Source organism: Myxocyprinus asiaticus, chromosome 11 (assembly GCF_019703515.2).
Source record: "Myxocyprinus asiaticus isolate MX2 ecotype Aquarium Trade chromosome 11, UBuf_Myxa_2, whole genome shotgun sequence".
Lineage (NCBI taxonomy): Eukaryota > Metazoa > Chordata > Actinopteri > Cypriniformes > Catostomidae > Myxocyprinus > Myxocyprinus asiaticus.
In genome coordinates this window covers 44708460-44733283 of record NC_059354.1, presented here as the reverse complement: position 1 = coordinate 44733283, position 24824 = coordinate 44708460, and the positions used below count along the sequence as shown (strand labels likewise).

The 24824-nt window shown below is 39.2% G+C and overlaps 1 protein-coding gene across 3 annotated transcripts in view; it reads right to left on the bottom strand.

Annotated features, from left to right (window-relative positions):
- Positions 1 to 12153: 12153 nt before the first annotated feature.
- LOC127447972 (double-stranded RNA-specific editase 1-like) overlaps positions 12154 to 24824 on the bottom strand; it is a 203684-nt gene continuing 191013 nt past the window's right edge. For all 3 annotated transcript variants that reach the window (XM_051710243.1, XM_051710244.1, XM_051710245.1), the window contains 2 exons: positions 18299 to 18477; positions 12154 to 17846 (listed from right to left, as the gene is read on the bottom strand). In XM_051710243.1, coding sequence (XP_051566203.1) covers positions 17670 to 17846; positions 18299 to 18477 — 356 coding nt within the window. In that variant the 3' untranslated portion in view covers positions 12154 to 17669. The remainder of the gene's footprint in view (positions 17847 to 18298; positions 18478 to 24824) is intronic.

The window sequence follows — 24824 nt, the reverse complement described above, 5'->3', positions numbered from 1 at the left end:
GACACATGAAGCATTACTTAATATATAATATTACATACAATAGTTAGTTCCGTTCCTCAAATCTGATTGGATGAGAGACGTTCCATGAGTACTGATGTCTTAGAACATCAGCACTTGGACGCGTCACTGTTTGCATCACTCCACTTGTGTTCATGCCATTCTAAACGAAAGAATAAGAGCAGTGCAGATGTGTAAAAATCTATATGTGTCTCTTTACATTTATTTTTGTGACACTGCAGATTTTAGCCAGCAGTTGGTGATAAAAGACCATTTTTGTGTGTAAATGAGCCAGCTGAGGTGTCCTGCATCACCAGTCAGTCAGTATTTTCATTCATCGGCACTCCGTGATTTCTCGGATTACTACTACCCTACTGAAGCTGGGAAATAGCTTTAAACAGCTTTAAACTAACAACTTCAGAATTAAGGCTCATCAAAGCTGAGAGACACAACAGACTGATTAATTACACAAACTCAAGGCACTTACCTCTTACTGGAGTTTCCACATTGGAGAGGACATACTGTTTAAAATGGCAGAGGAGATTGCGGTTTCTATAGATAATGAATCTTGCGCACCGGCTACCGTGAAATGGCGAGGAATACCCCCGTTTGTACAGCTATTTTTCCACAGAGAAAATAGGATGCATTTGACCAAAATGACATCACACACACACACACACACACAGACACACACACACACAGAGAGAGGCTTCGAGGCCTCATTTGTTTTGAACTTTCAACGGCAGATTCTGATCAGTCACGTAAGAAAGTTGTTCCATGCACAAATGCGTTTTTTTGTGAACGTACTCAGTTTTTCCTAATTCTTTTTAATTTACTTGTTCATGGAACTGTTGTATATTAGCAATATCACACTCACAATCGTCCTATATGGCCCTAAATCATCATGATCGCGCCGCGGATGGCTGCCTCAGTGTGGAGCTCCTCAGTTCTTTTGTTGTTTTTGTTTGTTTGTCCTGTGTTTAGTAATATTTTCCAGTTAGTTTTAACAGAGACGAACTGCTGAACATTCGACAGCATGTACCAGACAATCTTTTCCCGGTTTTTGAATATTCAGACATTTTGCTAGAAATTTTAGTTGGAGGCACGGCTTTGTTGTTCAGGAGACGCAGGCGAGGGAGATGAGCCGGTGCGCTGGTCAAACTCCGTCGGCACTGATTTTGAACAGCGCTGCCAAGTATTCACTTAGCGAATCTCTGCTCTCTTCCTATCAAAACGGACGAACTAAATCTCCTCACCTGCACAAACAAGGACTTTTCAACCTCTGCTGCCTTGTGCTTCACAGAAACCTGGCTGAGTGAAGCCATTCCGGACAGCGCATTACATCTGCCGGGCTTCCAGCTGTTCAGAGTGGATCGCATCACGGAGTTAACGGGGAAACGAGAGGCGGTGGAACATGCTTTTATATCAATGAAAGTTGGTGTACAGATGTAACAACATTAAAGAGGATGTGCTGTTCTAATTTGGAAGCGCTCTTTATTAACTGTAAGCCTTTCTACTCACCGCGGGAGTTTTCCTCGTTTTTTCTGGTGAGTGTGTATATCGCACCAAACGCGCGTTTGAACACAGCGCTGCAACAGCTGGCTGATCAGATCACAGACACAGAAAAACAATACCCGGACTCAGTTATTATTATTCTTGGGGATTTTAACAAAACAAATCTCACACGTGAACTGCCCAAATACAAACAGCACATCACATGCCCCACCAGAGACAGGAACATACTGGATCATTGCTACACAACAATAAAGGATGCATATCGCTCTGTCCCTAGAGCAGCTTTGGGACTCTCTGATCACTGTCTGGTTCATCTTCCAACCTACAGGCAGAAATTAAAATCAACCAAGCCAGTAGTAAGGACTGTAAAGAGATGGATCAATGAAGCAGAGCAGGAACTACAAGCCTGCTTCGATTGCATGGATTGGAGTGTTTTTGAGGCTACAGCCACAGACCTGGACGAGCTCACAGATACTGTTACATCATATATCAGTTTCTGTGAGGATATGTGCATTCCTATTAGGACTTATTTAACATTTAACAATGACAAACCGTGGTTTACAGCAGAGCCCAGGCAGCTTCGTGAGGCCAAAGAGGATGCTTACAGGGGTGGGGATAAAGTCTTGTACAATCAGGCCAGGAACGCACTGAACAGGGAAATCAGAGTGGCTAAAAGGAGATACTCTGAGAAGCTGAAAAACAAGTTTTCAGCTAATGACCCTGCATCAGTGTGGAGCGGCATGAAACAACTCACAAATTACAGGACTCCTACCCCCAACCCTGTAGGGAACCAACAACTGGCTGACAACCTGAATGTGTTCTACTACAGATTTGAAAGGCCCAATCTCACACCCCACACCCACTCTGACGTTCACTTCACACAAACACCAACACCTCCTGCAACCCCCCTCCTCCCCCCTCCTGCTACTCAACCTACATTTAAGATCTGTGTTAGATGATGTGAGCCGCGTCTTTCAGAAACAAAAGACGAGGAAGGCTTCAGGCCCAGATGGCATCTCACCAGCGTGTCTTCGATCCTGTGCTAACCGGCTGGCCGCCATCTTCACACAGATCTTCAATAGATCACTGGAGCAGTGTGAAGTCCCATGCTGCTTCAAATGCTCAATCATTATTCCTGTCCCAAAGAAACCAAAAATCTCAGGACTTAATGACTACAGACCTGTCGCCCTGACGTCTGTGGTCATGAAATCATTTGAGAGACTGGTGTTGGCCCACCTGAAGAACATCACTGGACCCTTTCTAGATCCCCTTCAATTTGCTTATCGAGCAAACAGGTCTGTGGATGATGCAGTCAACATAGGATTGCAACATATCCTACAACATCTGGACAGACCAGGGACATATGCAAGTATCCCTTTTGTGGACTTCAGTTCAGCTTTCAACACCATCATCCCAGCTATACTCCAGAATAAATTACACCAACTCTCTGTTCCCATGCCTATCTGTCAGTGGATTACCAGCTTTCTGACGGACAGGCAGCAGCTTGTGAGACAGGGGAAATTCACTTCTAGCACCTGTACAATCGGCACTGGTGCCCCCAGGGATGTGTGCTCTCCCCACTACTCTTCTCCCTCTACACCAATGACTGCATCGCCAAGGACCCCTCTGTCAAGCTCCTGAAGTTTGCAGACGACACCACTGTCATCGGCCTCATCCAAGATGACGATGAGTCTGCATACAGAAGGGAGCTTGAACAGCTGGCTCTCTGGTGCAGTCAAAACAACCTTGAGCTGAACACGCTCAAAACGGTGGAGATGATTGTGGACTTTAGGAGGAACACCCCAACACTGACCCCCCTCACCATTCTAAACAGCACTGTGGCATCAGTGGAGTCACTCAGGTTCCTGGGCACTACCATCTCACAGGACCTGAAGTGGGAGACCCACATTGACTCCATTGTGAAAAAGGCCCAGCAGAGGTTGTACTTCCTTTGCCAGCTGAGGAAATTCAACCTGCCACAGGCGCTGCTGATACCATTTTACTCAGCAGTCATTGAGTCTGTCCTCTGCACTTCAGTAACTGTCTGGTTCAGTTCAGCTATGAAATCAGACATCAGAAGACTACAAAGGACAGTTCGGACTGCTGAGAGGATTATTGGTTGCCCCCTGCCCCCCCTTCAATAACTATACACTTCCAGAGTGAAGAAAAATGCTGGAAAATTCACTCTGGACCCCACTCACCCTGCCCACTACCTTTTTGAACTGTTGCCTTCTGACCAACGCTTCAGAGCTCTGAGCACCAGAACCATCAGGCACAGGAACAGTTTTTTCCCTCAGGCTATCCATCTCATGAACAGTTAAAACTGCCCCATTGAGCAATAACTATGTGCAATACACAGTTTAGTTTTTTTATATTTATCCAAACACATCCAACCTCTTCTGCCATTTCATTCCTCTGAGTGAGAGAAAAAAAACAACATTTGCACTGTACATAACAGATTGTATTAGATTTGCACTACCCATGTGTATATGTATGTATGTGTGTGTCTGTACATATGTGTATAATTCGTTTTATTTTTTATTATTATCTATGTCTTGCTGCAGTTTTTGTATTGTTTTTGTATTTTATTGTACACTGGAAGCTCCTGTCACCAAGACAATTTCCTTGTATGTGTAAGCATACTTGGCATTAAAGCTGATTCTGATTCTGATTCTAAATCAGCACTGCTGTGATTACCTACGGCATTCGGTCTGTGGCCTCGTGGCTGTGGCCGAATCAAAAGCAGTGCTAATGTAGGGCCATATCGCACTCTTGCGATATTGCTTATAGTATAAAAAACATACATTATACTAATATATTCTAAATATACTTTAGTGTAAATACAATGGGTATATTGAAAAGAGAGAGTTTAGTAATTTACTACAAATCTCTGATTTTCAATGTGGTCTGGATATAGTAATAATTAACAAAAAGGTCCAATTTGCATTTTGTGTAGTAACATAACCTACTATTACAATAGTAATATACAGTATGCTTAATCTACTAAAACATAAATTCGGATATAATGTAGCCTATAGCATACAAGTATAAAGCACAATACAGACAATAATACAATTACAGTATATTTAGCTGAACACATTTGTATTTATTAGAAATGTGAAAATTGCAATCTTAGGTAAGTAGGTAGGTATGGTAGATAAACGGAAGCAGTAATGCTGCAATTTTGTGGTAGTTAGGTGTACGAATTTACCAGTCCGACATCCTTTTTTGACTTGCTGAAATCTGACAAGGACAAAGACCCATTAACTGCCATTCCAGCAGCCCACAGACAATTTAGATATTCAAATATGCCCTCACTTTGTGGAAACTGTATGCAATGAGACAATGACTAGGTAATGTGACATTAATCTCTCTCTCTCTCTCTATTTGTCCCTTAACACACCTTTGCCAGAGAGACTCTTTGATGTCTCTTTAGGTCCGGCGTGTGCCCATCTAATAAAGGGGCATCCGTGCCATTGTCACAGGAAGGTCAAAATGCTAATTCACTCCCATTCTTCCACATATCCTATCAATAGAGACTGGGTCGATGTTTTTAATTATTCTGTCAGTTTCAAATAATCCCTCGTCAGAATTTTCGTGAAGGTCTGAATGCTCAGATAAATGTTATCCTTTTCGGTGACAACGTCTCTGCTCTCTTTGCTCAGCTCTGCGGCCGTACCTCAAGTAATTACAATAGATCAATATGCTTAAGGTTGGCAGAGGGAACAGGGACAATTAACTTGTGAGACATTAGCTAAATGGTTTTGTAAAGTGAATAGGCGTGTAGTGTTTTATTTGACATGAGGAAACAATGTAATCACAGGCTGGCTAAATCTAGCGGACACAAACACTAACAGACCGCTGTTATGAGGTAAGTGCTCTTTCCCGCCTTAGAAAAACAAATGCAGCTGTCACTCCCCACTGTCGCTGTGCCAGAAAGACACGACAAAGATTTCCAAAAGATCAGAATTTGCATGTAAATACACCAAAACAACAACAACCACAATAACAAATGTGAGTAGTCCTTGCCTATGCAAAACTCACATCACAATGCTAGGGTGCTGTGGGTTGTTGCCAGGGTATTGCTATGCGATTGCTAAGGTATTCTTAGATAAGTAATAGCACATATCTCCTTAATAAATTGCATGATTTGATGTATCATTCATGTGTTGTTCTGTGCCAAAGTTTAACGATGGTCACAAAAACAGACAACAACGAAGGTAACAAAAACAATTATAACGGCAGCGACAAAAACAATGATAACAACTGTAACAAAAACAATGATAACAACAAAAAACTACGCTAACAATAACAACAATTGTTACAAAAAACATTAAAAAAATGAACAAAAACAATGATAATGGGGGTAACAAAAACAATGATGACGACAGTAACAAAAAACAATAACAATAGTAAGTACTCTTTCCCGCCTTAGAACAAAAACAATGGCAACAACGATGGTGACAAAAACAAAAGAACTAACAAAAACAATTATAACAACAACAACAACGCTAACAAGAACCACAACAATGGTAACAAAAACAAAGATAACGACTAACAACAACGACAGTAACAAAAACAACAATAGCAATGGTAAGAAAAAACAATGACAGAAAGGACTGCAACAAAAACAACGATAATAATGGTGACAAAAAACAATAACAGCAATGACAAAACAATGATAAATGCGATGGTTTAAACAAACAAAAGACAACAATGAAGGTAGGGAAAAAATTACAATGACAATGAGAACAACTACTCTAATGATAACAGCAACGGTAACAAAAACAACGATGGTGACAACAAAAACAATGATGATAATTAAATAAAAACAATGATAGCAATAACGACATCTATGATAAAAAAAAAAGGAACAATGACGACAACTATGATAACAATAACAACAACAACTGCAAATTATGGTTTCAGCTCATCTCCATGCAACCACCAAGAATGTTTAACAGGAGTCAGAGAAACATGGTGACATCCATCCATTTCCAGGGGAAAGTAAAAGTAAAGTTTAACAAACAACTTGAAATGGGGCACTGATGCTGGGTTCAGACCAAATTGAAGTATGCTGAAGGAAGATAAGTGTAATGTCCTCCTGGGGTTTGCGGCCTGTCTCATACTGCGGCGCTTCTCTTTCTCTCGGTGACAGCAGATGTAGCGTCAGCGTGAGCGGGGAGAGACAAGGTCACCGGGATTCCAAGCTAATAAATGGTGTGAAGATGGAGCGGGCCAGTGAAGAGTGAGGCCGTGGAGCGATTCGCCACATACATCAACTCCATTGAGCAGAAAATTGAAATGGAAATCTGGGCCTTGAATGAGTGCGGATTCCATTGTCCCCCTGAATGCAATCTGATGATGTATGATATCTTTTAAGGTGGCCAGTCCCTGCTCGCTGCTTCATTTTCAACCACAACTGGACAGGTGAGCTCATGTGAAACTTTGTGGCCGCGTCTGAATACGGATCCCTAGAAGGAGTTTTGACTCTTCAGTGAAAACTGTGGCCATATCTGCACAAGTATGGATTCAAAAAGATCAAGATGCCGTCTCCAGAGAAAAAAGCAATAGCTGTATGCAGAGAAATATGATTAACACTTGAGGTGCAATAAAAGCACAACTGACAGCAAATTTCAACAAGAGATTAAACACTGCTCTATTTTAAAGGGATTTTAATAAATACATTCTGATGGTGATAAAAAGTTAAGAAAAAATATTTTAGCATACTTTTTAACAAAATACTTCAAATTCAAAGTACTGTGGGCCAAATATGTCAAGGGAAGTTTGATTTTTGCCAACTGTGCATTTAAAATGAAGGAAACTGGTTATTACTTACTAGACACAGTCATCCAAACAAGATACCATTTCCAGAGCAAGTACCCAGGCAGCTGCGGAAGTTTGAACTAACTGTCTTCTCTAATCTTGCTCTTGAGCACAACAGGCTAAAACAAGTGTTTTAGTCTCAGAACCATGTCGGCTTATTATTCGTGAAAATGTTTATCCCTGACACTTGTTCTTTATTGATAAAGGATAACTGATTTGAGCATTTTTGACAGCATGGAAACACGGTGCAGTTTTTAAAGACTTACAAATAACTTAAGAATGCTTTCACACAGACAGATAAATGAACACATTGAAAGACTTAGATAACATTTTTATCTTTTCCTTTCTTCACAATTACACTTATACAGACTCAAACTGAAGACCAGGAAAAGCTCTTTGCTGGACAATGTAGTGGTCCTGCTCCCGAGGCCCCGACAGAGATTAATATAACCAAGTCAGCAAAGGGCAGTCAGTCCATCCTGACAAGGTCTGGTCAAGAGGGAAGAGAAAGGGGACAGAAAACTCCCTAGCTCATAAACTTCTAGACAGCCCTTTTACCATGTCAAACCAGAGGGTAGGTGAAGGTAAGACCCCTTTTTGCAAAATATAATTTCCATTTTGATTTTTGATTTTGGGGTCAAATGTTACCAGGACATGTTTCCGTTAGACTCGCGCCTCTGGGTTGCACAGGAGCCTGTAGTTCATCACACAGAAGCAGGAACTGATGCAGCAGGAATCGTAGCAGGTGGAGGTGTTTGGAGGAGAAAAACTCCATCTGTTGAGGAATACACAGTCTGAACCAGCAGCTCCAGCTCCATTAAGCTGATCACTGAAGAAAATCACTGAGCCACTGCAGGGAAAAAACAACTAATAACAGGGCGACTTTATTATGTAGGACAAACTTTGTGGTTCTATTAGTTAAGTGGAATATTCTAGAATCAAGATGTATCTGAGTCACCAGATATAAACATAAAAAATAAATACATGAAAAAAGGACTAAATTCAGAAATGCATACTACCATTCCAGTCTTACTAATCTGGCCATATGTAGAATAGTGTGGTAGTAATGTGACTCCAAGTTGAGTCAAAGTTTAGATTCTAAATTTAGTCAAACACTTTCAAAAATCAGTATGGCCTAATTATTAAAAAAACAACAACAACATGATGATGTGTTGTTTGGGGAAAATAAATAAACTCTGCTAAGCGAGCACTAAAACATGCCCTGGTCACATTTTGATCCAAAATCAAAAGAAACCAAATAAAAATGAAGCCTATTTTTAGGATCATTAATCTTACATCTTAGGATCACAAAAGTCTTAGGCACATAAGATGTTTCACAAAAACATTTGTCTTTAGATGGTTATTTATAGCTTCAGCTTTAGTGTGTTAATAGGAAACATACATTTTAGACTCCCAAACATTCCTTTTGCAAATAGAATAGAAGAACAGGGAGCCCTGCAACAGATGGTATGGTCCCCACAGAGCCCCCCACTGAATATTGAGTCAGTCTGGGATTATAAGGAGAGACAGAAGCAATTGAGACAGCCTAAATAGATAGAAGAACTGTGGCAAATTCTCCAAGAAGCTTGGAACATCCAATCTGCAAACAACCAAGAAAAACTGTATCCAGGTGTACCTAGGATAATTGGTGCTGTTTTAAAGGCAAAGGTCGTCACACCAAATATTGATTTAGCTTTTTTTTTTTTTTTTTTTTATGTTTACTGGACTTTGTATGATGTTAATTGATAAATGAAAACAATTTATGGCATTATTTTTGAAGACACCCTCACCATGCAACATTTTTCCCAATGCCTAAAACTTTTCCACAGTAATGTATATTTTATTTATTTCTTTAGATTCTTGGCAGGTTTCGTGAGATTCACTTAATTTTGGGCAGAGTTCCCACACTTGTTTCAAAAGGGTTTAAAATGTTTCTGTTATGATAAAAATAAGATTAAGAATTTCCACCTATTGCCAAATAGACATTAGCAAACAGCAGTTGCGTTTGCCTGATGAGGTACCCATAACAGTTATGTTAGCAACAGTGATGCTGCTTGCACACTTTCCACTGCAAGTGACTTGCATGTACTGTCATTATTAATTACAAGGCCCTCTTTAATACTCAGATCTGTTTTGATTGGTCAATCAATCACTCCATCCAGCGGTCTGACATTTCTGAATAATGAACGGTCACTGGGTATTGCAAGTCATCTTTCCTACTTCTATCAATCTATGATCTCTACAAGTAAGCTAATAAAATATTTTCTTTTTAAATCAATGTTTAATGTCCATTTATTATATTTGTTTGGCAAGTAGTCATGTAATAAATGGGATGATGAGTCATTTTTGCAATATAAAAACCACCAGAACTCCAACACAAACAAGAGGTTGAATTCAGCCGTTTCTGGAGACTGTGGCCTCTTTCTTTTCACATAATAACGTAAATGAAATATTTTGTGTCCATTTAATTATTTTATTGGCAAGTAGTCATGTAATATGCAGGATAATAAGCAGTCAGACCATCATTTTCCCAAATTAAACACCAACAGAACTCTTGACGCAAACAGAAGGTGGAATTCATCTGCTTCTGGAAACTGTGGTCTCTTCTCACAAAATAATTTCTACTCAAATCAGTATTTCATGTCCATTTATTTATTTCTTAGATAATTCCCCACATAATAAGCAGGATAATCTATAGTCAGCTGGTCATGATTTCAAAATAAACACCTTCCGGGTGAAACAGGAGTCCTTTGCTCTGCATCGGGGTCCTGACAAGCCTGTTGGGGTTTATTCTGCGATAATGCGCAACTGACAGATTATCATCATTGTTTATAGTCTTTTAGATAACTGATTTAGCTAGCTGTGCTAGTGGCACCAAATGATCATTTGTGTTGCACGAAATGACTTTCGACAGATTGCGCCCTGAAAATTACCTATAGAAATTACGCCGACAACCCTCTGAAAATCACTGCTGAACTCACACACTAGAGTTCGGAACATGATGTGCGCTTTAGATCCTAGTCTGTGCACTTTAGATCCTAGTCTGTGCACTTTAGATCCTAGCAAGAAGACTTCTGGGCTTCCCTGTATAACTCCGACAGCAGATCCCACCAGACTGACTTGGTTTTTGAGTCGCTGTGTGCCACTGGCTATTGATTCAATATTGATAGGAACACTATGCATCTGACAGCTTTGCCAGAGTCAACGAGAGACACAGCATTTATAAAAGGAGTAATTTAGAGCAAAATCACGATAAACCCACCACTGTTTTGCGGTCCAAGAACTTCACACCTGGTTTGACGACAGTTAGCTCGCCAGCTGAAAGGAGGCATTCAACCCAAGAGAGCCAGATCACAAGAGTTAAAGAAGCTTTGGAAGTTGAGGAGCATGCTGTCCTGAAATTACCTCAACAAACCAACACCAAACTTTATAGGGGCTTCTGGGAGTGACTGCATAGGATTTCTAAACCTTGACAGGTAGGCAGTAGCAGTAGTGGGAACCACCGAATATCTGCTTGAGTTTGAAACAAAAGGCTCTGATGCATGGCAGTGTCTGGATCTGTAACAGCACAGCGAAAATGTCATCATACAGAACTCTGCAAATCTGATCACAGTACATTTGAGTCTGTTGTTGTTTTACAATGTACAGGGACATTTCAATGGTACACAGAAATAGTTCTAAAGCCTTGCAAGCTGCCTACCTAGGCAGCATTTAAAGGTATCTTAGGCTCGCTCCAGAGGTGGGTAAGCATATTTATGCTGTGATACCTAGATATGGCCAAATTCCCAGGCAGTATCAGTATCCTTCATGGTGAAGGCAAATGCCCACTTTTTTGTTGAAAAAAATAAATAATTAAATAAAATAAACAATAAAGCTAAGATGTTGGACAAGCATAATTATGATAATAAATATAGACTTACTTAAAATACATTAAATACTGAAAAGTATCAAACAGTTCAATTTCAATAATAATAATAAAAAGACTATTTCACCCACATTTTGTGTTGTGATGTATTTTTTAAGCTTTTTAGTATCACATTGTTAACTTGGCAACACAGCAACAAAAACTCAATTGAAATCAATTGTAGGCGTAGTCTTCTGTCACACTTTCAAGGCAAGTCAGTCCACTTTTGGGCCATCTTGGGAACACTCCCGAGGAGCTATTTTCTATGGACACATGGAAAAATAGAAGCATAAAAGTACAGCTCCAATCTAATTGAATGGGGAAAGACCTAAATCTTCAAAACAGTTGGTCAAGATTATGATCAAAGAACGCATTTAAAATCAGCAGTAAAATCTGACAATTGTGTTTCTTTAGCACAGGTCAAAAAACAAAACACGAGGTGCGTCCCAAACCGCATACTTATACATTCTATGTCATTTTGTAGTGTAAGTAGTGCGAGCTAATGCGCATGCACGTTCTGGAGTAAACTTACAGCCGATGTCATTATCTATAATGTTTGGCTCTTTTACATATAAGATGATGCTTTCTTTTCTACAGCAGCTATATTGAGTGTTCCAATTTCTCCCATTTATTTTAATATGTGCTCATGGCTGAACAGCCTTTGTTTTCCGGGCAGAGTGCTATTTGTGTGTTTGCCTATGTAGTGCTCCCAAATCATTCACTTATGAGGTTCCATTTCAGTTAGGATGCTGCCTTGGAAGGCAGCAGACAGAAAGGCACTCACTAGGTTTTGGAACAAAGCCAATAAGAAATAAGTTAATTTGTAATAGTTTTATATGAACAACATTCACACACACTTCAAATAACCCAGAAATTCAGGGGGGGAAAAAAAAGACACCAATAAGCAAAGGTAAACTAAGATCTTTTTTTATTCCTTTCATTTTTTGTATATTTAGATCTATTTTCTTTTTTTTTTCTACATACAAGTCCTTTTTTTTTTTTTTTTTTTTTTTTAAAGTTTGTCGTCATGCTGGGTGCAGTTTCAGTGAAGTAGCTCATGCAGGTGACCCATGTGGATATTACGAAGGACAGGCAAAAGACGGTGTGGACCATGATCGAGCCAGGTACGGACCAGGGTACGCCAGGCTTCGACACGCAAACCGGACCACCGCCGGACTCCACTGTACAGTCACCATTTCACAAGACGTTTAGAAACGGGCTGGCCAGGAACAGAGGAGGGTGAAATTCAGGACTCTTCGCTAAGACAAGGCTCAGTTTCCAAAAAGAACAAATAAACAAAGTTTCCATATTAGATAGAACTATGTACAGTGTTTGAATTGTGTCAGGGCTATTGGGGGCCCCCCCCCCCAACTCTAAACAACCCCAAAAAACTGAACTCTGTGCCAGTGAATATACAGTATTTTAGAAGTGGTGTCTGATTTTAAGTTATTTTAGTTTGTGACTAACTCTACAGCAAAGGATTTGTGAATAGATTCATCTGAACATAATCATGTGCTAACTTCTAATTTTAAAATTACCTAAAAATATCTGCTAGAAGCCTAGCTATAAGCGCCAGTAAAACACAGAGGTAAAATCGAAGATATTATAGTAATAAAGACCGAAGAACCATTTATTAACAATGATTTGTAATGTTAGTCTTATGTGAAGATGGGGGTCTGGAGTGCTAGTCCCATTCAACCCCCTTAAAATGGAGCATCGTGCACTTCGGTGTTTAGAACATTAAGTTAGAAATCGATTTCAGATCACTGAGGCGTTTGCATGCTTTAAACGGTTTTCCTTTATTGGGGTGAGTTTGTAAACGATCAAAAACCGTTCACCATGTAGATTTTGCCCACTACACCGATTTCTCGTCAGATGTAAACACCTTTACTGGCGTTCTTACCGACTTAACCAAGTCGGCAAGTGTTGTGCGCATGCCTGTTTAGATTTTGATGTCAATTGCAGAGAATAACCAATGTAGTCTCAAGACAACTGGTACGAGACGGCGAAATCGTAAGACACCGTACGATTTAGCTTATATGAAAAGAAACTACTATTATTTCAACCAATCAACAACAAATTTCAAATCAATATAAGACAGGCATCAAATTTTAGCTAGCCTCCTATCCAACACTTTATTTTAAGAAAGGAAATGTCAGTGAACAAATTTGGTTACTCATTCCACATATATTAAAGTAACAGGCTACACATGACTGTTGTATGTCCATAACAACAAACTGTAATACAAGATCGTCTCGTTCCAAATACCAATATTTTCTTTCTTCTATACAATGATTTCCAATTTAAATCATGGTTAGGGTTTGGGTGAGGGGGTTAAACTTAGGAAAAATCGTAACATTGTTTGTTGGTTATTTTATTTTTCTCTAAGAGTCAAAGTTATATGTTTTTGTACAATTCCGATGTACTATTTCACCCTTTCGTACTATTATTGTGACTTTTCATGAGACCGGTTGGAAAAAAACATGATTTCAAATCTCATGTAAACGCAGTTTTCTTGCGTTCTCAGATTTTTAAATATGCTATGGATGCACTCACTGATGAAAAGTTGGTGCATTAATAAATCACGTTACCTCAGGGTAATAATTGAACGTTTCCTTTTTTAAATTCAACGAAGCATGTTCATTTTTTTCTTATTTGTTCCAGGACCCCCATAGCCCCTCCAACCCATCAATTCGAACACTGACTACGTACATTGTGACATCATTCATCAAAATCCCCAACATAACAGTAGAAACAGACAGTTGAAGTTCTGACAGCAGTAAGGTGAAGACAAAATTAGAATGATGCAAAAAAGAATGTGAAAAAAAAAAAAAAGTCCCTCAAGTCTGCTGTCCTTGAAAAGTGTCCCCAGAAAAGCGTTATTTTTTGCTGAGCCACATTTATGCAGAACTGACTGTGCTCATTAATTTCAGGGCATAATCATTTCTATTATAGCAAAGGGAGTCTACAGTCATTAATCATTACAGTACTGTAGATTCCCCATACGCTCATAGGGACCCTTCGGAAATACATTACTGCCCAAACCATGGGTACTAGAGCCCCTTTTCTCATGCTGGAATTTTCCAAGCTTTGTGTGAAGATTTTAAAACCAAATGCATGATGCTTTTTTTGATTGAAAATCAAAGATTTTTCGCTCATTGAAAATCTTAGTCATACATATGCAAACAGTCCACTGTAACAGCATCTGAGAGGGTCACAATATATTTACAGCAGTACATCCACCACATACAAGAATACTGAGAGTTACAAGCATGTTCTAAATCCAGTCCTGACTAATCCAACTCAAATGTACACATGAAAAAATACAATAGTAAATGAATGAACACAACTCAAGGCAAAACTGTAAAATGCTGAACAATCTTTGCACCAACAATGTTCTCGTCTTTAAAAAATAGTATCCGTTTGAATGTTTAAAATGATCAAAAAATTGACATCTTTGGTGAAGATTCAGCAATCTCCAAGTTATGGTGCTTTGACGTCTCTGCAGAGTGCCAAACGGGCTCAGCAGCAGGTGCACAAACAAACACACTTGAACGAACGAACGAACACGCATACTGCTGGTTTCTTTAAAAGGTTTAAAATCAGCATAATCCCGCTGGAGAAACCTGATGCAATTGTGAGGGAATGGAAAGAGAGCACCTTCAGAAAACGGTGCAGCGTGATGCAAGTCTATACTCGTGGAAGGCAAAGATGGCCGAACTGTAAGAAATAACAGGCTCTGATGTACCTGCAACCCTTCAATAAGTTACATCCTCAATATCTGATTATTTTGAGAGTTATAAAGGAATAGTTTACCCCAAAATGACCCAATGTCATTCAAAACATGCATGCTGCTATTTTTTTCTGTTCCACGGAACAGAAAAGAAATAACAGCATATGGATTTGTACCAACATAAAGTTGAGTAAATAATGACAATTTTCATTTTTGGGCAAACTATTGCTTTTATTACTAATGCAGCTTTGTTTCTGTAATTTTCTTGTGTGTAAAATGAATGAAATGTGACGCATTACTACATCTGTTATATTAGTATTAACACTACTACTCCTGGAATCTAAATACCTCCAATGGCCACCTTTTAAAAAGTTAGTACAGAAAATAGGTCTGCTTTCAGGCTCTTGGTAACCTTACCAGTCAAACATGCTGCACTGGATAAGCCATAAATCAAAGACAGCCTGCACTGTTGGCTCATAACTTTGTAAAGCAGAAGTCTCTAGAGGGGAAACCTCTTCCTTAAGGACTTACAGAGTCTAAGTCTTTGCAGAGGAATGCAGGCATTCAGGTATATGAACAAAAAGTCTCAAACAAGACACAAGGATAAAGTAAAAGTCAGAGTGGCCCCTGCAAACCCTCTCTTCTGCATGCAGAGATGGCTTTTGTCAATAATAAACATGCATCATTTTTCAGTCCATTCTGCCATCTCGAAAACTCCCATGAGTGCCCTGCGCTCAAACCTGCAGTGACTGAATGCAGCATGAATGTTACAGGAATATTTTAACCCTAATGTTATCATAATTTACTCTCATGTTGTTCGAAACCCATAAGCTGTATATCTTCATGGAACACAAAAGAAAAACTTTTGAAGAATGTACTGGTTCCTCTTTTGCATGAGATGAGAGTTCGTAGTGACTACATCTGTCAAACTCCAAAAAAGATAAAAAAAAATTATAAAAAAAAAAAAAACACAAAGTAGTCCAATGTGACTTGTGCATTATATTCCCAGTCTTCTGAAGACATATGATAGCTTTTTGTGAGGGACAGACTGAAATTTAAGTGTTATTCACTGATAATCTTCCCCTCAGCTGCAGTGGTCAAATCTCATTCTCTATTCTATGTGAATTGGCAAGTCACTTTCAGGTAACGCTGCACATGAGAACCAATGGCATTTTCGGCATCAACACTTCTGCTTTGAATCTGAAACATGAATGAGATTTCACATCTTTCAATTTTGGTCTATTCCTAACGCAAAGCTATTGTACAGCTTCAAAAATCTTGGAATGTAGCGCACAAGTTGGAACTACTTTAATGCTGCTTTGATGGTATTTTTCTGGTCCTATTTGGAGCTTTATAGCCATGGTCACTGTGAACTGTCCTTGTATGGAAAAAAGCTGCATAAATATAAAGTAGTGCATAAAGAAACATCTGGAAGAATGTGGAATACATGAGGCTCAGTAAATCAAAGAATTTATGTTTGGTTGAACTATTCCTTTAAACTGAATAACACCAACAGATCAGAGTCATCTGGGAACTTCCCATTTGTGTGATAATTTAGAGTCCATGCAGCTTAAAAGACAAAACTGTGTAAAACCTAAAAAAGTAGGGGCTTCTAAAATGGTCCATTTCAATTGGCTAGTGAAGCATTAAGCCCAGATAAAGGGCTTTGAGCGAGGTCTGAATCAAAGCAATGTGCCTCACACAATACGTGCATGCATTTAAGACCTTTGAGAAATTTATATAGCCATGACAGACACATTGTTTAATAACATCAATGCACTTTGGTTGCATCCATAAAAAGACTATTCAATCATCCAATTCAAAATCAAACCATATGGGGATACAGTCTACTTTCCAAGCTCTCACAAAGCCATATGCAGTCATGTTTCCCTCTGAGGTCAAATTAAAATCTGAAATCTATTCTGACTATAAAGACGGAGTTTGCTAAATCTACACTAAAGTTTACGAGTCCTGACAAACGTTTATTTTCTAGCTAAAGGGACCATGCCATGTATTAAATGTCTGAACGATTCCCCCTCTAAAATCTGGAGGGTACAGAATAAAACATATAAATATGCTTATGATTTGCATATTAAGGAGAACCATGCTCAAAGGTGAGCCAGCATTAGGGTAGGCTGAACCAGGAAACCTTCAAACGCGTGCACAGCTGTGTGGTTGACATGAAGCCATATGCATGCGCATAATTGTCAGAACAACCCTCAATAATAATAAAAAAAAAATTAAAAAAAAGGGAAATTAAAAAAACCAAACCAAACATAAAAACAAAACAAAATGAAACAAAACCAAACAAAATAAAAACAAACAAAACCCCAAATGATACAAACCGAAAAAAAAGAAACAAACAAACTAAACAAAAACAAATTTAAACAAAACAAAAATGTAAAAAGTATTTTTTCCAGTTACAAATGACATTACATCCTGCTGTAAGCTAATGCCACTAACTTCAAAACAAACAAACAATCATTTCGATGACAATCTGTTCCTACATTACAAATTAAAAAGCAAAGTCATGACTGCACACAGAGAGAGAGCAAAATGACAATAAAGGGCTCTTGGTTTGTCTGAGAACAAACATCATCACACACACACACACACACACGTGCACACCCACACATCAAGTGAAGTATTAACAGCTGGTTGTTGTCATGTCCTGGTCTTTGTTTTGGTCCCTCTTCAAGAGTTCAGGGAGAACTGGTCCTGTTCTATGGGCTTTTTCACCCAGGCGCCCAGACCCGCTTTGTGAAAGGCCTTGATGAGTGTTTGCTTCGCTGTGTGGTACTCCACCGCTGCTTGTTTGGCTTCGTGGTATGAGCTGGGCTTGTCCACTTTGATACGAAGAGTTGACAAGAGCTGCGGAGAGGGAAGGTGACAGTGTCATGCCTCTAGAGGTGACACTTAAAGGAATAGTTTCCAAAAATAATTTACTCACCCTCAAGTCGTTCCAAACCAATCTGACTTTCTTGCTTCCATGAAACACAAAAGGAGATGTTAGGCAGAATGTTAGCCTCAGTAACCATTCACTTTCATTGCATCTTTTTTTTTTTAATATTATGAAAGTGAACGGTGACTGGGGCTAACATTCTGCCTAACATTTCCTTTTGTGTTCCATGGAAGAAAGAAAGTCTTAGTGGTTTGGAATGACTTGAGGGTGCGTAAATGACGGCAGAATTTTTAAATGAAGATAAAGGGGGATTCTTGCTAGTGTTTAATGTTTTGCTGACATTTAGAAAAGTGAGCTGCCTACAGCATTTGTACACATTCAAAATTATCCATGTTATCATATGAAAAGGTAAGAGCCATACCTTAGAGTGCAGCCGAACCCAGCGACTGTATAGGGCGTGCTTACAGAGACGAGAGGGTATGCCCATGTCATCCTTGCCTGTGGTGGCATTAATGACTTCTAGAGCCTGGTCTCCCACAGTCCAGTTCACACTGAAGTTGGGAGCCTTTCCTGGCTGCCGTGCCTCAGCGTTGCTGATTCCTGCAAACACAAACCACAGTAGAAAGGCAAATCAAGAGACAGCCTTTTCTCTGCCTTTTCGCTGTTTTCTCTGTTTAAAAAAAATGACAGTCTTTCAGTGTGGCCTGTGTAAAGCAAATGACAGGAGTTCCTTTTTGTTACTTCCAAATTTTAAGAACATTGATAAATAAATGCTTTCCCTTAATTTGGACAACTATTAAATAAGGTAAATTAATACACTCAAAAGAAAAGAACTTTCACTACTGTTAGGCTAACAGAATCCTCCTTTGTTCATATTACTAAAAAAAAATAAAAAATAAAAAATGCATGCAACCAAGTGAACTTAATTTAAGTGATTTGTTTCAATAATAATAAAAAAGTTTACTTCAATCCATTTGTGTTTGGACTACATTAATATTTTTGGTTTGGTTAACTGAAACTGGGCAGGGGATTTAGAGTTCCCAGTATGCTTTGCATGGGACTCGATAGGGAGTGTAAATGTTAATATTAAGTGTTATTAAGGCCCAAGCATTGAAAGTGCGGAGGCCCTATTGTTCTTCTAAGGATTATTATTATTAGGGCCCAAGCACTGAAAGGATTTTTCTCCTTTCTAAGGATTTTTTTGTTTTTGTTTTGGGGGCTTTTGGGGCACTTAACATTCTCAAAAACTCATTACATTTAGCACACGCATCAGAGTCGTCCGCCATTAGGGCTTGGCAAAAGTTCATACATGGGCATGTAGAGGGGGCTCTGTAATGCCACCTAGAAGATGGGGGGCTTTGTAGCACATCCCTTTTGAGCTACAGTCACCAAACTTTGTACATATATAGATCTCATCAAGCCGGACAACTTTCACACTGACAGTCATAAGCTCCACCCAACAGAAAATTGGCCATTTTGGATTGTTTGAAAAATGCATGCTCTGGAATTTGAAATAATACTCCTAGGGGATTCTTGTTACAGGTACCAAATGTGTGCGACATCATGCCAAGACATTGACGATGCTAAAGTGCGAACGGATTTTTGATATATCCAACGGTGTCATCATGGCGACATGACAAAATAACATAAAAAAATGGGAAACAGGAAGCATCTCCTATCTTCTCTGTGCATTTACATCAAAACTGAGCCATATGTTTGGCCTTGCGGGCTGATCACATTGATGTGGCTATTGTGGGTCGCAGTCATAGCGCTACCAACTGGTGGAAGGAAGTGTGGCACTTTTAACAGACTTTGAAATATCCCTCTTATGTTTACCTGAATTGCTTCAAAAAAACTTTTTGATGATAATGTCAAGACAGTGCAGATTTAAAATTCTGAAGGGATTCCTGATATCTTAAATAGTGTTGCCACGGCAATGCATTAAATATCATTATTCCTTTTTATGCATGTGTTTTTGAGGTACTTGTCATGCTTGAAGTTTCATGATAGTTTGCACACACATTAGAGTTGTTGGCCATTAGGCCTGGGCAATAATTAACAAATGGGCGTGGCTGGGGAGCTCTGCAGCGCTACCTTTTGACAAAAGTGGTGGGGTCAGTTTCTTCTACAGTCATCAGACTTGCTATATGTATATTGTTTTCATCAAGCCGGACAACTTTCAGAATTACAGTCATTAGCTCCACCTAACAGGAAGTCAGCCATTTTGGATTTTCTGAAAATCACAAGCCCTGAACTTTTGAATACTCCTAAGGAATTCATGAGACTGGGACCAAATTTGTGGAACATCATGCCAAGACATCATAGATGCTAAATTGTGAATTCATTTTTTATATTTTGAATGGTGTCACCATGGCGCAGCAATAAATTAATGGCTAAAAATGTGAAACAGGAAGTTCCTTATATTTTCTGTGTGCATTATATGATTTTGATGAAAATTCAACTGTATGTTTGGTAATGGAGGCTGATCACATTTATGCAGCTATTATGGGTCATGGCCATAGCGCCACCAACTGGCAGCAGGAAGTATGGCACTTTTAACAGACTTTGAAATAGCCCTCTTATGTTTACATGAATTGCTTCAAAATTCTTTAGAATAATGTCAAGACACTGCTGATGTAAATTTGTAAAGGGATATATGATATCTTAAACACTGTTGCCATGGCAACGTATTCACACACCCTTTATGGGTGTGTAAGACAGCCTCTGTAGCACCCCCATTTTCACCTACAGTCATCACAATTGGTACATATATAGTTTTCATTAAGCCAGACAACTTTCATAATTCCAGTCATTGGGTACGCCCAACAGGTTATTTTTGATTTTTTGAATATTGCAGTCTCTGAACTTTTAAATACTCCTCCTAGGTGATTCATAAGACTGTCACCAATTTAAACATTATGCCAAAACATTGAAGATGCTAAATTGTGAACAGATTTTGACATATCGAACGGTGTTGCCATGGCATTAAATTAATGAGAAATGGGAAACAGGAAGTGTATCATATCTTCCGTGCAAAGTGTGATTTAGATCAAAATTGAGATGTATGTTTAGTCTTGGGGACTAATCACATGGATTTGACTATTTTGGGTCATGATCACAGCGCCACCACCTGGCAGCAGAAAGTGTGGCTTTTACAACAGACATTAAAATAGTCTTATATTTACCGAAATTGCTTCAAAATTGTTTAGAATAATGTCAAATGCCAAATGCATGTGTCCACCTTGAAATTACCATCCAGTTGAAATGCGATGCACCTCACTGATCTCTGCGTGCATCACCTCGGTCTAATGATGGACTACACTCTTATAATGGAATACATAGACTCAATTAATTGCCAACAAAACCCTTCATCAGCCAACTAACAAGGACAATGCATCTATGTGAACTTCTGCAGTTAATCCAGGATGGACCTCAAAAGATATTAGTCATTAATCTTACAGTTCATACAAAATCTTTGTTTAAACACTGACACTTAACACTTACTTAGTTTAATAATTTTAAACCATGACTTGCACTATACATAAGTAATATTGGCATTATATTCATGATGTTAGCCAGAGGGGAATTGGCCCCCACAGTGAGCCTGGTTTCTTCCAAGGTTATTTTTCTCCATTAACCACCATCTTATGGAGTTTTGTGTTCCTTGCCACAGTTGCCTGCGGGGTTTCTAAATACAATTATTTAATGACTTATTTTTAAACACAATCGTATTTTATCAAACTACACAATGATCACTCTAAGACTTTATAAACTCAGCAAAAAAATGTCAACTGCTTTTATTTTAAGCAAACATGTATGAACATAAAAAGATTCAACAGTTAAGACATAAACTGAACAGGTTTCACAGACATGTGACTAACAAAAATTGAATAATGTGTCCATGAACAAAGGGGGGATCAAAATCAAAAGTAACAGTCAGCATCTGGTGTGGCCACCAGCTGCATTAAGTACTGCAGTGCATCTCCTCCTCATGGACTGCACCAGATTTACCAGTTCTTGCTGTGAGACGTTACCCCACACTTCCACCAAGGCACTAGCAAGTTCCTGGACATTTCTGGGGGGAATGGCCTTAGCCCTCACTCTCTGATCCAACAGGTCCCAGATGTGCTCAATGGGATTGAGATCTAGGCTCTTCGCTGGCCATGGCAGGTGGCATTGTCATGCTGGAGGGTTATTTCAGGATGAGTCTGCAGGAAGGGTACCACATGAGGGAGGAGGATGTTTTCCCTGTAACGCACAGCGTTGAGATCACCTGCAATGACAACAAGCTCAGTCCGATGATGCTGTGGCACACCGCCCCAGACCATGACGGACCCTCAAACTCCAAATCGATCCTGCTCCAGAGTACAGGCCTCGGTGTAACACTCATTCCTTCAACGATAAACGCGAGTCCGGCCATCGCCCCTGGTGAGACAAAACCGCAACTTGTCTGTGAAGAGCACTTTTTGCCAGTCCTGTCTGGTCCAGCGAAGGTGGGTTTGTGCCCATAGGTTACGTTGTTGCCGGTGATGCCTGGTAAGGACCAGCCTTACAACAGGCCTATAAGTCTTCAATCCAGCCTCTCTCAGCCTATTGCGGACAGTCTGTGCACTGATGGAGGGATTGTGCATTCCTGGTGTAACTCGGGCAGTTGTTGTTGCCATCCTGTACCTGTCCCGCAGGTGTGATATTCGGATGTACCGATCCTGTGCAGGTGTTGTTACATGTGATCTGCCACTGCGAGGACGATCAGCTGTCCTTCCTGTCTCCTGGTAGCGCTGTCTTAGGCGTCTCACAGTATGGCCATTACAATTTATTGCCTTGGCCACATCTGCAGTCCTCATGCCTCCATGCAGCATGCCTAAGGCATGTTCACGCAGATGAGCAGGGACCCTGGGCATCTTTCTTTTGGTGTTTTTCAGAGTCAGTAGAAAGGTCTCTTTAGTGTCCTAAGTTTTTATAACTGTGACCTTAATTGCCTACCATCTGTAAGCTGTTAGTGTCTGAACGACCGTTCCACAGGTGCATGTTCAATAATAGTTTATGGTTCATTGAAAAAGCATGGAAAACATTGTTTAAACCCTTTACAATAATGATCTGTAAAGTTATTTGGATTTTTACAAAATTATCTTTAAAATACAGTGTCCTGAAAAAGGGACATTTCTTTTTTTTGCTGAGTTTAGATATTGGTTTAATTTTTTGTTAATGCATGATTTTCTGTAAAACTGATTTGAAACGATCTGTGTTGTGAAAGGCGCTATACAAATAAAAATGACTTGACTTTGCATTGTTTTCTGAAAGCCACCAGGTGGAAATGGACCAGTTGTGCTTGGGCTCATCATCGCTATATTTATGATTATTTTTTCATGGTTTTCGGTACTTTTGGGGCACTTAACATGCGTGAAAACTCTTGAAAGTTTTCATACACATCAGAGTTGTCAACTTTCATACTCACAGTCATCACAGTCTCCACCCAACAGGAAGTCGGCCATTTTGGATTTTCTGAAAATCGTAGTCTCTGAACTTTTAAATACTCCTCCTTGGGGATTCACGTGACTGGCACCAAAATTGTGCAACATCATGCCAAGACACTGTAGATGCTAAACTGCTAACAGATTTTTGATGTTCATCATTGTGTCGCCATGGTGAAGCAATAAATGTAAAAATGGAAAACAGGAAGTGCCTTATATCTTCTGTGTTCATTGTGTGATTTTGATGAAAATTCAGCTGTATGTTTGGTAATGAGGGCTGATCACATTGATGTGGCTATTATGGGTCACGGTCATAGTGCTACCAACTGGCAGCAGGAAGTATGGCACTTTAAACAGACTTTGAAATAGCCCTCGTGTTTACTCAAATTGCTTCAAAAGTATTTAGAATAATGTAAAATGCCAAATGCATGTGTCCACCTTGCATTGTTTTCCGAAAGCCACCCGGTGGAAATGGAACAGTTGTGCTTGGACATCTTGCAGCTACATTTTTATGTTTTTGTGCAAGATGAAGATAAAAGGGGGTACTTGTTAGTGTTTAATGTAATGTTATGTTGTGATTTAGAAGAGTTTTGGGGGTTACCATCATGGTGAAGAATGGAGCTTGAGTGAAGGATGAGAACAGGTTCATGACGTACACGATATGTATTGCTCTCTTCATTGAGCACTGTGCTAATCATAGCATGATCACCAAGCTGCACTCTGTAGTGCTTTACAACAGCATGTACTTAGCACGCTAACATTCACTTTCACTAGCTACTAAATAAAGAAATAAAAGAGATTAATTTGAGTTACTTTGACATGTCTCATATTGTTGGGGTTATCCAATTCAATTAGGTTCCCTCCACAAAATTATTTAAGTTAAGATTACATAGTAATTTTAAGTTAAGAAAACTAATTTCAATTTTACACCAATTTTTTGTGTAATAAGGGATATTCAGTGTCCCTTTTTAGAAATATTACCACAGTAAAGAATGATCAAAGGAAATAAGTCAAGACAAGGGAGAGTAAGTTTTACTCTACATAAGCTTTTGTATAAAGTAAAAAATAATTTCAATTACTTTTCCTGACCTTGAAATAAAAATTTTACCATATAGCAAAGTAAAAAAAGGTCATACATTTCATTAATTGTAAATACTTCTCGAAACACAACCTTTTTCAGAAAATGTTGTGAAATTCAAGAACTTAATTTTCTATAGACTAAGCGGACTTCTTTTATGAACAAGGAAACGCTGAGAGAGAAAGTGAGAAATCCCACTGGGGCAACTGGGGTTTCAAGCACACTGAATTACTGAAGCAGGCCGCTAGTGTACGATGATGAGATGGAGGCCCATCTAAATTCTAGTACTTCATCAACCAATTAGGAAATTGAAGGCGAGTGGGGGGAAAATTGTCCGTCTAGTAATGGTTATATAAATTGACACAGATGGCATTTTCAATGATTTGGGAATAGAAGTG